At 49.8% G+C, this 13,193-nt stretch overlaps 3 protein-coding genes across 3 annotated transcripts; all 3 read right to left on the reverse strand.

Moving 5' to 3' along the window:
* Positions 1 to 1,890: 1,890 nt before the first annotated feature.
* Positions 1,891 to 11,044, reverse strand: LOC105841247 (glutamate receptor ionotropic, kainate 2). Its single transcript, XM_038019409.2, has 16 exons — positions 9,576 to 11,044; positions 9,022 to 9,341; positions 8,596 to 8,947; positions 8,252 to 8,517; positions 7,587 to 7,817; positions 7,370 to 7,433; positions 7,117 to 7,262; positions 6,861 to 7,022; positions 6,578 to 6,777; positions 6,218 to 6,419; positions 5,011 to 5,096; positions 3,591 to 3,672; positions 3,466 to 3,514; positions 3,034 to 3,149; positions 2,745 to 2,963; positions 1,891 to 2,669 (listed from the first exon to the last, which is right to left on the reverse strand). Exons 1-16 carry the CDS (start codon positions 9,634 to 9,636, stop codon positions 2,469 to 2,471), a joined length of 2,757 nt encoding a protein of 918 aa, XP_037875337.1. The 5' UTR covers positions 9,637 to 11,044; the 3' UTR covers positions 1,891 to 2,468.
* Positions 9,841 to 11,540, reverse strand: LOC119628413 (metabotropic glutamate receptor 5). The gene is made up of 2 exons (XM_038019410.2): positions 10,439 to 11,540; positions 9,841 to 10,046 (listed from the first exon to the last, which is right to left on the reverse strand). Exons 1-2 carry the CDS (start codon positions 11,538 to 11,540, stop codon positions 9,841 to 9,843), a joined length of 1,308 nt encoding a protein of 435 aa, XP_037875338.2.
* Positions 11,541 to 11,805: 265 nt separating this feature from the next.
* LOC134201115 (metabotropic glutamate receptor 1-like) lies at positions 11,806 to 12,679 on the reverse strand. Its single transcript, XM_062675309.1, has 2 exons — positions 12,248 to 12,679; positions 11,806 to 12,174 (listed from the first exon to the last, which is right to left on the reverse strand). The coding sequence occupies exons 1-2, from the start codon at positions 12,620 to 12,622 to the stop codon at positions 11,806 to 11,808; spliced, it is 744 nt and encodes a 247-aa protein (XP_062531293.1). The 5' UTR covers positions 12,623 to 12,679.
* Positions 12,680 to 13,193: the final 514 nt, after the last annotated feature.

Raw genomic sequence — 13,193 nt, forward strand, 5'->3', positions numbered from 1 at the left:
AGACTGTTGCAAAACCCGGGTTAACTCGCAACAAGGTGATGCTGTGTGTGTGGTGGGATTGGAAGGGCATTATTCATTATGAGCTGTTTGCACCAGGCAGGACCATCGATTCTGAACTTTACTGCGAATAACTGATGACATTAAAGCAATAAGTTGAGAGAAAGCGGCCGGAATTAATCAACAGAAGGGGTGTGGTTTTTCATCATGATAACGCTAGACCTCACACATATTTAGCCACTCAGCAAAAATTAAGAGAGCTTGGCTGGGAGGCGTTAATGCATCCGCCATATAGTCCTGACCTTGCACCTTCAGATTTCCACCTGTTTCAGTCTCTTCAGAATTCTTTAGGCAGTGTCACGAGAGGACTGCCAAAATCAATTTTCGGGGTATTTTGATCAGAAGCCCCAAAATGTTCTATAGCAATGGGATCATGTCCCTACTTACAAATGGCAAAAAGTTATCGAACAAAATGGTACCTACACACTTTAGTTAAATGTAAATAAACTATATTAAAAAATGCAAAGAAACTTTTTCCCCAACTTATGTATGTACTGTGTCTACAGTACTAGGCTGCACTAAAAGTATCGGGAATGGAATATTTCCACTGTTCCTGTCATATTAAAATCTTTTTAATTGAAAACTCCTTGGTTTTAAAAATCGAATACCATTTATTTATTTAAAAAAAGATTGTCGGTCTTGTCACGAGGTTTTGTCAAACTTGTTTAGTCGTTCAGAAAATGGAATTGACTCGAGAAAATTCAAGAGCGATGATTTATTATGACTTCCGAAGTGGTTTAACACAAAAACAGTGTGTTGACCGGATGATTTCTGCATTTGGCGATGAAGCCCCATCCAAAACCACAATTTATCGCTGTTTTGCTGAGTTTCAACGTGGGCGTGTCAAGCTCAGTCAAGGTCGTCCAAAAACTGCAGTCACCCAAGAAAACGTTGATGCTGTGCGTAAGCTGATTGAGGAAGATCGACATGTGACATACCGCGAAATTCAGGCAACTTTAGACATTGGCATGAGTCAAATACAAATAATCTTGCATGAACAATTAGGTGTAAAAAAGTTGTTTTCCCGATGGATACCGCATTCGCTCTGTGAAGAGCAAAAAGCGGCTCGCGTTACTTGGTGCGTCAGAACTCTCGAAAGATTCCACGCAGGATCCTCAAATGCTGTATACAACATTGTATCAGGTAACGAATCCTGGATATACGCGTACGAACCCGAAACAAAAAACCAGTCACGAGTTTGGGTGTTCGAAAATGAGTTAAAGCCAACAAAAATAGTTCGTTCACGGAATGTTGCAAAAAAAATGGTGGCCACGTTTGTCTCCAAAACCGGCCATGTTACGACTATTCCTCTTGAGGGACAAAGAACGGTTAATGCAGAATGGTATGCTAGCATTTGTTTGCCACAGGTCGTTTCTTAACTCCGTAAAGAGAACTGCAACCGCCGCATCATCCTCCATCACGACAATGCGAGTTCTCACACCGCGCACAGAACAAAAGAGTTTTTAGAGCAAGAAAACATAGAATTATTAGACCATCCACCGTACAGCCCCGACCTAAGCCCTAATGATTTCTATACTTTCCCTAAAATAAAGAATAAATTGCGTGGACAGAGATTTTCATCACCTGAAGAAGCTGTGGACGCCTACAAAACGGCCATTTTGGAGACCCCAACTTCCGAATGGAATGGTTGCTTCAATGATTGGTTCCACCGTATGGAAAAATGTGTCAAATTTCGCGGAGAACACTTCGAAAAGCAATAAATACATTTTTAAATTGTAATGTTGTGTCACTTCGTTAATTCCCGAAATTTTCACTCGTACACATTGCCGAAATTCGTGAAACTAATCAAAGTAAGAAAATTAAACGCACTTGTGTCAAAATCATTTTTATTTGTTAAAAACCAACAAACACGGATTTAAGGTAGTTACTGCTAACTTCTGAGTTAGCAGTAACTACCTTAAATCCGTTAGTTAGTCGTAGTCTGCTACGACAACAGTTTGTGGAATTATCAAAGAAATATATTTAAATTTACTACAACAGTTAGTCTTCGAAGTGCGTGCTTCTAGACATGTTTTACGTGGGGTAATTGTCCTCGTGGTCTCGGACCGAACGAAGTGGGCTCGAGAGACCATCGCTACGCTGACTACCATAAGTTAACTTTAAATTATGACAATACCTTTCCTATCAGAGGCCTCATCTATATACTTTCCCATTTTTTTAATTAGTTAGTGATGATAATAAAGACTCTATTCTAAATAATCATTAGTAAATACTTATTAACTTTAACAATTAATAATTTCGAAGTAAAACGGCGCACACAAACTGAAGGTAACGCTTTCATTGACAAGCCATTTTGCACAATGTGTCTAAACGAATTCCTTCAAAAGATTAGCGAGTGTAGATTAAGTTTAGTGTTAGTAGTGAGTGTGGCGGTGACGGCGCGGTCGATGCTAGTGCGGCGTGGTGGAGTCCCGTGTGGTGTGCCGCGCGATGCGAAGTGACGCCGCGTGCATGGAGGACCGCCGCCGCGCCGCCGAGCTCGTCCGCGGCGCAGCGCGCGCCCTCTCGGAGCCCGTCTCCTCGCGCTCCGTCCTGCACTCCTCCGCCCCCTCCGACTGTTGGGAAACCGGCGAGTCTGGGATCAGCGGACCCTGCAAAACGCGACTCGTAAGCGACTGTGGAGGCGGAACAGTGTACTACGTGACGTCGTGCCGAGGGAGACGTACTTGCAGGGGCTTCACGGATTGCTCGAAGCGAAAGACGAAGCGCAGTTCGGTCCAGAAGCGCTGCCAGAAGGACTCGCTGGGGCCGCGCTGCCGCCGCGCCGCCCACGCCAGGTCGCAGCACGACACCAGCACGCCCAGCACGCAGCCCACCACTAGCACCACGAATAGACCTAAGAAGTTCTTTATGCGCAGCTCTTGGTTCTCTCGGGTTTCGTCCTCCTGCACAAACAACACTTTCACTGGTACAAGAACTCATGCTGAAGCCTGGGTCAGTTAGTAGCTCAGTCACCTTGCATGCTCCTCCGCCATTCTTCTCCATCCACCAAGTATGCATCATCTCACGAAGGACGCCAGCTTCCTGCAGGTTCAACAAGGCTAGGTTGAGCTCCTGTCGGTAAGGTGAGTCTGCGGGACGAAATGATTATTATTTCCTTATCATTTATAATATCTGAAGATCATTTACATTAAAATTTGTGTTAACAATTAGTAGAAAAACACTAAGCATTGAAGCCGTTGAGTCGTCATGTTCTAGGCAACTAGAAGTCTGTATGTTTGCAACAAGAGACGCGACGCGACTGTATCGAGGCCCCGCGTGGCGCGAGCCCCGCAGGAGGCAACACAGAGAGAGGCAGGCGCGCTTAGAGATCCGTTGACAAGACGAGTTAACATTATCGTATTGGCATCGGAGGCACCAAGCCTTGAGGATTGCATATTTATTTACCTTTCTTCATGGCGATTCCGTAGCCCTTCCTGTCGAGTAGACCGCCCACCTGCAACACAGTCACACGCTGTAGCGACGAGCGCAACGACTCGACCGATGGCCGTTGCTCAATGAAGTGTTCTAACCTTCTGGACCTTACAGTTCCGCTCAGTCTCGTACTCTATGGACGTGGACTCCATTAGGAACGCGTACTTCTCATTCTCCACCCTGCGACGCGAACAATACCATCCTATTACATCAGCACTAGTTAGTGTACCTGTGCGGGCAGGTAACGATTTTTTTTTTCGGGCTGGAGCCGAACCTCCTTCGAGGTCCTGTGGGCCTGGTCCGCGACTACAAACCACAGACCCAAGGATGTTTTCAAGACTCCTCCCACTAAACGATTCCCCTTTCACCCTTCGCCCAAACGTCCGATCCCCTCCGAGGTCATAACCCGGATAAAGTAAAGGGGTTACCGCGCTCAACACTACAACCAGACGGTGCAGCTCATACCAAGAACGCCCGGCCGACGGAGCCTTCGAGGTGAATCGAAGGTTCTGAAACGTCGGCCGTCTCGGTACGGCAGCCCGTAGGGCCGCCGAGACGGTGCCGCTGGTGTCCCGGAATACCCCGCTGGACCAGAACCAGCCTGCCGGGTCGGCTCGCGATACACCGCCAACCGTCGTCGTGGCCTAAAGGATAAGACGTCCGATGCATTCGTATTCAGTGATGCAACGATGTTCGAATCCCGCAGGCGGGTACCAATTTTTCTAATAAAATACGTACTTAACAAATGTTCACGATTGACTTCCACGGTGAAGGAAAAATCGTTTAGTAAAAATCAAACCCGCAAAGTTATAATTTGCGTAATTACTGGTGGTAGGACCTCTTGTGAGTCCGCAGGGGTAGGTACCATCACCTTGCCTATTTCTGCCGTGAAGCAGTAACGCGTTTCGGTTTGAAAGGTGGGGCAGCCGTTGTAACCATATCTCAAGGTAGGTGGCGGCATTTAACTCTGGAACTCTGTTTACAAACTGTGACCACTTTCTAGTATTTGGCCTTCAAGTCCTAATTTGTGTTTTTATTTTTTTTATTTTAGTATTTAAAAATAAAATCTTTTTTGTAATATTGCAATGGTCTGCAACAATCGTCTCACCCTCCAGCCTCCAGTAATACAATGGCCTATAGAACACAAACTCCATAGGCTGGCTATTCTTGGAGACAATTGTGATATTGCAACAGGCAACACAAGAAGGAGGACTTTTTACTGGTGGTAGGACCTCATTTGAGTCCGCATGGGTAGGTACCACCACCCCGTCTATTTCTGCCGTGAAGCAGTAATGTGGTTCGGTTTGAAGGGTTGGGCAACCGTTGTAACTATACTGAGACCGTAGAACTTATATCTCAAGGTGGGTGGTGCATTTACGTTGTATATGTCTATGGGCTTCAGTAACCACTCAATATCAGGTGGGCTGTGAGCTCGTCCACCCATCTAAGAAATAAAAAAATAAAAAAGGACACAGCCTCGCGCTGGGCTCGTTAGTTGTTCAACTGTAAGCGACATACTTCTTTATTCCGATCTCGTTGGAGAGGGGCATCGGCTCCTTACTCATCTGCTCATACATCTTGTGATAAGTGGGGTTCTGTGAGTTCTGGAAACATAAACAGAACGGAAATGTAATTATTTGAACTAGTGGTCCCATGATCGTCGAAATTCAACTATAATTAATTTAAATTATAAGTTTCAACATTATTATGGTTCTATTGTCGAATATTTATACTTCTTTATTCAAAAATTTCGCTAAGACTACACTATAGACAAATAATATTAAAGACAAACAATATTAAACTATTTTCATTTAGACCACAGACCTTAAATGACAACAAAAGTTTTACAATAAAAGAGTACACATGTATAATGCGTGTTGTGTCAAATAGATGGTAGTGTGTGTAATGTTTTTTTTATTGATTTAATGTGTTTTTATGCATTGTTTAAAAGAAATATGTGGGAGATATAGTTCTAAGGTCTCAGTATAGTCACAACGGCTGCCCCACCCTTCAAACCGAAACGCATTACTGCTTCACGGCAGAAATAGGCGGGGCGGTGGTACCTACCCGTGCGGACTCACAAGAGGTCCTACCACCAGTAATTACGCAAATTATAATTTTGCGGGTTTGATTTTTATTGCACGGTGTTATTCCTTCACCGTGGAAGTCAATCGTGAACATTAAATTTGTTGAGTACGTATTTCATTACAAAAATTGGTACCCGCCTGCGGGATTCGAACACCGGTGCATCGCTACATACGGATGCACCGGACGTCTTATCCTTTAGGCCACGACGAGTCTTAACATTCGAGCTATTAAAATCACTCACATGAAAAAAATCCAGTATATACTTCACTATAATCCTATAGACGTTAATATAATATATTTACAACGGGGATTTCAAGAGATCGATCGATACGTCCACTATTATTTTGAAACTTAAATGTACTCTAATGAATTGGGTGTGCATGGGAAACATTGGAATGGTTTACGAATTTGTTTTTTCTTTACATTTTCCAAGTTAAACTGACTTGTTTGTGTCTTGTGTACAATTACACACAATTTACCAATTTATTGTAAACGTCGTCACAGTAAGACAATAATCGAATTACGTCGGCCCGGCGTGGTGTCTTACTTACTGGGCAATGGACGCTCTACAGCTACGACAAAGACTTAAATATACATATATACAGGGTGTGAAAAAGTGGGATAAAGTAGTTTTGACCTTAAAAAAGTTATAGGTGGAGCCGCCCTTCTTAGCGCCGTACTTGATGCCGAGGTTGTTATTGGCAAGCTCCTCCACATTGTGAATGAGGTCGGTAGAACTCTTCGAGGCGAGCAGCGTAGCCAGGTTCGCGGTGTAGGAGCTCGTGATCACCAGCGCGAACAGCCACCACACGCTGGCCACCGCGCGGGTCCCGTACGCCCTGCCACACACACCATGCACTGTACTGAATCACCAGATGCTCAGTGGCTACCGGAGGCCATATTGTAGCTACATATAAAAGAGTAATCTACAGTCACCGTTTGCGTAACGTGCTAACGTGCTAACGTAGTGCAATTTAATAAACGTGAAGAGACTCACACCGGTGCGATCTCAGAGCCCTGCAGCAGCACAGCGCCGAGGTTAAACCAGAGCGCGTTGGCAAGAGTAAACTGGTTCTCCAGAGCGGGAGGATCTTCGATGCATGGATACGGGTTCTGCCACTCCTCATGACATAAACGCCCCACCACGTATAGCACCAACGATGTGCCCAAATATGCGAACCCCAGGCAGATCCAAACCTGTACACGAATTCATTCTTACGTCGTTTACTTGGCATAGCGACCAATAGACACACTGCGCGTCGGCTGTTGGCTAGTCTCACCGCGTTGGAGAAGGGCAGCATGAAGGCGAAAAGCTTGGGCGGCGCAGGCTCCGGCGTGCCGAACAGGATCGAGATGCCCAGGTTCATGAAGGGCGTCGTGAAGTCCACGGCCTTCTCGCGCTCCGACGTGATGGTTAGGTCCGTTATGGCAAAGTCAATGTCCTGCAACAAACATGCCCGTCGCAAACACCTAAACTTGAGTGTGTTCATTCGGGCCGACTAGAAACATGTTCCTAGAGGTGGAACTGAGCTACACCTTGTCCTCGATGAGGCGCCCGAGCATGCCGGTCCACTTGCCGAGGGTGTTGTTGTAGATCCCATACTCTCCGTCTTCTTGCTCCACGAACGTGTAGTTGAATTTCAACATCGCGGCCAGTTTCTCAATCAGCTCGATGCAGAACCCTGCAAGGCACACGGCACAGCGCAATGTAGATAGACCGTTCGTCGGAATAAGTACTTGCGAGAAAATTAATACGGGGCGCAGTGCGGGCCTCTTTTTCTACACTTGCCTTCATACTGCGCGTTACCAGCCAGACGAAGCGTCGACTCTTGTCGCATTATATACGGCTTGATCTGTAGCAGTCACAATTACGTAAGCAAGAGAGAGAGAGATAGAGACAGTATGCTTTATTATATACCAACATAAATGACAAAAATAACATATTAGGTATATCAATAACATATTATAGTACAATGTTTTAAGCTTATCATAGAAGTAATACTGACTCGTGCGATAAGGAAGGTGAAAGTGCGATTGGTCATGGAGTAGTCCGGCATGGAGTTCCTCGGCTCGTCGGGTCGCTGCCATGTGACACCTACACGAGGCGCCCACAGCCCCGCCGGCTCCAGCCACCCGCCCCGCGCCAGCTCCGCCACTTGCAGCTGCACCTCGTGCCGCCATCCGTCCACTTCCCACGACAATTCGCCGCCCATGCCACTTCCGCTCGTCCATTCCTCCTGACACAAGCATGACCCTTCTTAATATATCCTAGCGGAGACGTGATGCGCGGTCTACTTCCAACGGACACTACGATGCTGAATGCCGACATGATCGCTTTTCGCAAATATATGATACAATCCGAATCTTTATGGAACCTCAGATGGACCAGTTTTTTTGTATATCGGAGAGAGAGAGAGAATGAGATGTTACTATCAACTATCTATACTTGTCTTCTTGGCATATCGATTTGGTTAAAGTAGTAACCTAATGTATGTATCAGAATGAGTATAATAAACCAATTCAGAGATAAATAATGCATTTTCAAGAAATTAGTCTAGAGAGGTGTTACTTTAACGTTACCAAAGGAGCTTTTAATCGAATCAGGAGTTAATGTATAAATATTAGTACGATTATCGTATAACGTGACGCGTGCTTGTCAGTACGAACTCACCGAACGCAGATAGTTGAGGAGCGTGTCAGCGTGAAAGGCACCGAGTCCGACCTGGCACGAGGCAGGCGCTCCAGGGGGCAGGTTCAGGGCTCGCAGCGCCTTCGCCACCAGCGACGAGGCCTGGTACGCCAGCGGCAGCGCCGTCGGCACTGAGCGCTCCGGTCCCGCGAGCGAGGCCTCGTCGCCGAGCCGCGCTCCGTACTGCCTCTCCCACAACGTCATCATGTGCTGAACGTCCTTGGACTGCGGCTCGAACAGCCGCAGCGCTGAGACAACCTTCTATTCTAATGGTGACCATTGGCTAAGAATTGTAGCGACATGCAAGCTGAGCAAAGAGTAGTCACCGGTGATGTTTGCTCCGCCGTGACTGTAGTCGGCTAGGGGCTGCGTATGCAAGTCCAGCGACAGCATGATGTAGGAGTGTCGGTCGGAGAGCAGGCCAACTCGCTGCGCCACGTCCAGTACGCGCAGACTACATTCTGCGTCACACCACACTATGAAGTTGGTGACGCTCAATTTCTTGAGTACGAGCATTAAATTTCTGAGTAGCGCAGCGTCGTCCGGTGGGGGCAGGTGGCGCACCACCAAGGCCAGGGGCTCTGCATCAGGCGCGATCAGCGCTGCGACCTCAGCTTCTCCCGCGTGCAAAAACACCGCTCGTTTCCAGCCCTTCTCCTTGCACAGATCCGCACAAGCCTGTACCCCATGACAATATTCATTATTATCTTGTATACTTAGTGCACGCGGTAAATTCGTAGGCGTGTGCGTACCTGTGCCAGTACTCTGTTATCCGGGTAAAGGGCTAGCACTTCCCAGGTGTGGTTCTTGGGAGCAGAATCGGCCAGCAGCAGTGGCACGCCGGCCCTTGCGGCCGCTGCCGCCAACAGCCTGGCAGAGCGCGCCGTTCCACCCGTCAGCACGGCCGCCACGCCCTCCTCCGCCAGCGCGCACAAGTGAGCTGCCAATGCTAATGGCTCCTCGGGCTCCACGGGCGCCACCTTCACTCTGGGTTCGTCCCGCAGCTCCAACAGCGCTGTCTCCGCGCTCACCGCAAGCTGCTGCGCCAGCATGGGCTGCTGCTCCACTACACCTACATCGACAATGAACAAGCGCTTTAATTCGGTCTTTTGTCCGTCACTGTTACATGTCGGCATTAATAGTTGAAATCACGAGTGTCGCAAAACTAATGCAAATCGCAAACAAGACTGTAACTACTTTATTAAATTTAGATTATTTTGGTGCAAATTACATTTTACATCAGAATTATCGGAAGGTTTGTATTGTATATTGTTCGATTGTATATATTATCGCAGTCAGCAGGTACCTATCTGCACTTGCAGCGCAGCGACGGCTCCGAGCCAGCACGCGACCGCCGCGGCGAACATGGCGCCGCCACTGGCCCGCCACCGTCAGACGCGCAACACAGCACCTATATATAATTATGGGACGTCCCGACACACATCACGCCCGAAATAGATTCCTTACGACAGCGATCACAACTGAGTGCGACCGGAATATCACTACTAAGAAACACACACACAACTATACACCTATTGAATTTGTCTTTAGTCAGTACAGCGTCCCTGTTCTTAGAGATTACGATCGGCGAGAGGAGAGTCGTGCGCGTAGTGTGCCAACGAGAGGGGCGCCACGTGTCGGTGAGGGTACAGCACGATGAGCACGTGTGCAGACTCCGGACCTTCCCAGCGTGTGACACGCGCACACCGCCCCGCTGCCCCGCACTCTCCGCACTCCCCGCACTCCGTCGTCTGACTGGACGCCTCCCGACTCTCGCCTGAATATAATAATGATTACTTCAGGACCTGGCACCGAAGTATCACAAATACAAACACTTATATACAGGTGCGCAAATAGACAGTGGTTTTAAATGGATGCTCAGGTTGTATTGTAGGAGTTCGAGATTTGTTGTTAACTTTAGCAGATTCACAGGTGCTGTGAAGAGCCGCGATTAATTCTGCTGCTGCGGTAATTGTTGGCAAATCTACACAACCACATGCATGCACCTACCCCCAACATTATTTATTTGTAGGGTCAGAACAAATTGTAATCCTCAGACGAAGAGCGCTGTGGCCCAGCTGTACAGTGTACAGGCATCGAGCTGAGCTCAGTCGTAGCTGTTAAAAGAAATAAGCGATATTAATACAAAAAGAAAAAGTGTAGACTTACCGACGGTCGCCGACGGGCGGGCGGCTCTCCCAGAGCGGTACTTGCCGAGGTGACAACGGATCGAAGTGGCGGTCAGAAAGTGAGCGCGTGTGTTGCGTTCGGGACGGCATAAGCACACCCAGACCCTCGGGCCCAGGGACAATAGAACGCACGCCCCTGCCGACAGCGACACGCACGCACACAGGCACGCCGTGCGCGCCTCCGTCACTGCGTACAGCGGGAAAAACGCCAGCCACGTCACGCAGGTCGCGTACGCAGCCGCCCCCACGAACTTAGTCTCGTTTAAGTTATGCGGCAGGCGGCGCGTGCGCACTGCCAGCAACACGCACGCACCGAGCAACACTAGGGCCGGTGCCAAAGGGACCAGCTGGGCCGTCGCGGTCTCTCCTGCGCAAGCCAGCACGGAGCGCGCCCGGCCCGGGTGCAACAGCCGCGCCACGGGAGGCCAACTGGTGGCGCTCCACGCCGCCATCGCCCAGCCCGGCGTGCTTAGGGCCAACCACGTCCACACCTGAGCGCGGGACGAGAGCAATCGGGGTCGAGCTGCAGGGCGTTTTTCGACCGCTGCTACCAGACGTGCGACGCGCATGGTGCGAGCCACCACCGCAGCATATACGCCGCCCAGCGCCGGAGCTGCCAGTCGAACCGCCGCGCATGACAGCCCTGCTGGGCGGATGGCACCGGCCAGCGCCGCGCCGTGACACGAGGCCGCAGAGCAGAGCAGGAGCGCGCACAGCTCTCGTGAAGCAGATTTCACAACGGGAGTTTTACGGTAGTGCCATAACACGACAGAGAAGAAGCAGACCGTGATCAAACCGATGGCACCGGTCAAAGTGGCTATAGCTCGAGGTCGTCCGCCGCCGCTCCACTCCACGGGCGAAGGTATGCAGCGAGTCCGCGTCAGGTCAGGTCGGTGTCCGGGAAGGCACGGCTTGCAGCCCGGTGCGGGGGGCGGCACGGTAATGGCGAGCGGCGGACAGGGCACGCACGTCCAACAGCACCGCGCCCTGCCCTCTCCCGCCCGGGCCCACTCTCCCACACCGCACGGCTCTGAGCAGACTCCGCGCACTCCTTGCCCTCGTCTAAATCCATATAAGACCATTTACTTTGGCAAAACATGATAAAATAAATATATTAAGGTTTAACAAAAGGACCTATAGGCGGCTCGTGTTCCGCCGCGGAGATGCAGAGCGCCGCGACGCCAGCGTCCCACCCGCACGTAGCGCCACTCGCCGCGCTGGTCGCTCTCGAACCTCATCACGTCGTATTCACTCAACCTGAGGACTCAGATGCTCCTTCGTATATGGCACTCACGTCAACAAATGACAAATATACTTATATATGTATATATATCTATTAACTTTAATTTAAATTATTAGTAAGTGAATACAGAGATAAAGAGTAAAGAAAGCATCGTACTCGGGTAGCGGGTCGCCGTGGTCATCGAATGCGACGAGGGCTCCGTCGGGAGCCCGGAACCGCACCCGCTGCAGGTGTCGTTGGTACTGCGACACGTTGAACGGCAGCAGAGCAGCGCAGAGGCCACGCCGGGCCCCGCACGTCGCCTGGCGCATGTCGTGCAGAGCGTGTGCCAAAGCGTACACTCCGCGTACCACCAGAGCCAGCTTTGGCTCCTGCGTGTAGTTCTGCATCAGTGACTCGGAACCAGAACAAAGCCGTACACCTTGCCCGCTGCTTTCTTTGAAGGAGCACTTGAATTTTTGTTCCCAAAACTCCTTAAAAATACACATAAAATTATAATCGAGTGTTGTTAAAGTCTTACGATGTAGAGTTGGGAAGCGAGCGCACCCGGAACCAAGGATTCCTCGTGTTGGTATGAGGTGAGAGCGTTCGGTAATAGTCGTCGAAGTCGTGTAAGTACGGGGACCGGATCCGGAGCGTCAGGGCGCCTCGAGCATGGGGCTCCAGGCCGTCCACCACGTCGCGTCGATCCGCCCAACCGTCGCTGGCGATCAGATTCAATCGCAGATAAGGTTCTCGCGCCATGCTGTCCAACAGAGCGCGCGCCGTGCGGCCCTCACACCAGCAGACGGCGACGCGAGGACCACCGTTGAGCCGACGCAGCGCCGCCTCCACCTCCCGCGGACCCGGGGCGGCTCGCAGGGCCTCCTCCCGCGCCACGCACACGCCGCCCCGCGCCGCTTCCTCTCGGAACGCCGCCATGCCGCTCTGTCCGTAGCTCTCTGCAACACGTGTACGCGCTCTTTCATTATTTTGCTTAGTCATCTGCATTACACGGCGGAATACGATCTCCAATACGAAATACTCGTCGGCGTCCAGCTTGTTAGCATCCGCTGGGTTTCCGGCACTCACCATCACTCTATCATTGTGTGATCAACAATTGTCGCCAAATTGACAACTTTACACACTCAATCAATCAATCTGAATCTGATTGAATTGAGTCTAGTATGAGTCTGAACCCTGCTCTCATTGAGCCCATAGCCTGCGGCAACCCTGATAGTTTGGAAAGGCTAATCTTTGCCGACAAAATAGATATCAAAAGGCCTAGAGGCCGAAGCTCAAAGCGGTGGTCTGACCAGGTACTTAATCAGAGTACTTAACGGTAGGCAGCGGCTTGGCTCTGCTCCTGGCATTGCTGAAGTCCATGGGCGACGGTTACCACTTACCATCAAGTGGGCCGTATGCTCGTCTGCCAACAAGGGCAATAAACAGGTGGCTTAACAGCTGGAAATGCCGGTAAGCGAAGCACTAGGCAAAGAATAGGAATAAGTGT

Source organism: Bombyx mori, chromosome 23 (genome assembly GCF_030269925.1).
Source record: "Bombyx mori chromosome 23, ASM3026992v2".
NCBI lineage: Eukaryota > Metazoa > Arthropoda > Insecta > Lepidoptera > Bombycidae > Bombyx > Bombyx mori.

Excerpts from the sequence above, each read along its gene's own strand:
- LOC105841247 (XM_038019409.2), bottom strand. The coding sequence starts at position 9,636 with ATGTTCGCCGCGGCGGTCGCGTGCTGGCTCGGAGCCGTCGCTGCGCTG. Across the intron at positions 5,097-6,217 it reads CCACCTATAACTTTTTTAAG|AACTCACAGAACCCCACTTA; the intron begins GTCAAAACTACT and ends TTATGTTTCCAG. Across the intron at positions 2,670-2,744 it reads AATCCGTGAAGCCCCTGCAA|GGTCCGCTGATCCCAGACTC; the intron begins GTACGTCTCCCT and ends CGCGTTTTGCAG.
- LOC119628413 (XM_038019410.2), bottom strand. The coding sequence starts at position 11,540 with ATGGTCTTATATGGATTTAGACGAGGGCAAGGAGTGCGCGGAGTCTGC. Across the intron at positions 10,047-10,438 it reads CCGCCCGTCGGCGACCGTCG|GCGAGAGTCGGGAGGCGTCC; the intron begins GTAAGTCTACAC and ends TATTATATTCAG.
- LOC134201115 (XM_062675309.1), bottom strand. The coding sequence starts at position 12,622 with ATGGCGGCGTTCCGAGAGGAAGCGGCGCGGGGCGGCGTGTGCGTGGCG. Across the intron at positions 12,175-12,247 it reads CGAGGAATCCTTGGTTCCGG|GAGTTTTGGGAACAAAAATT; the intron begins GTGCGCTCGCTT and ends TGTATTTTTAAG.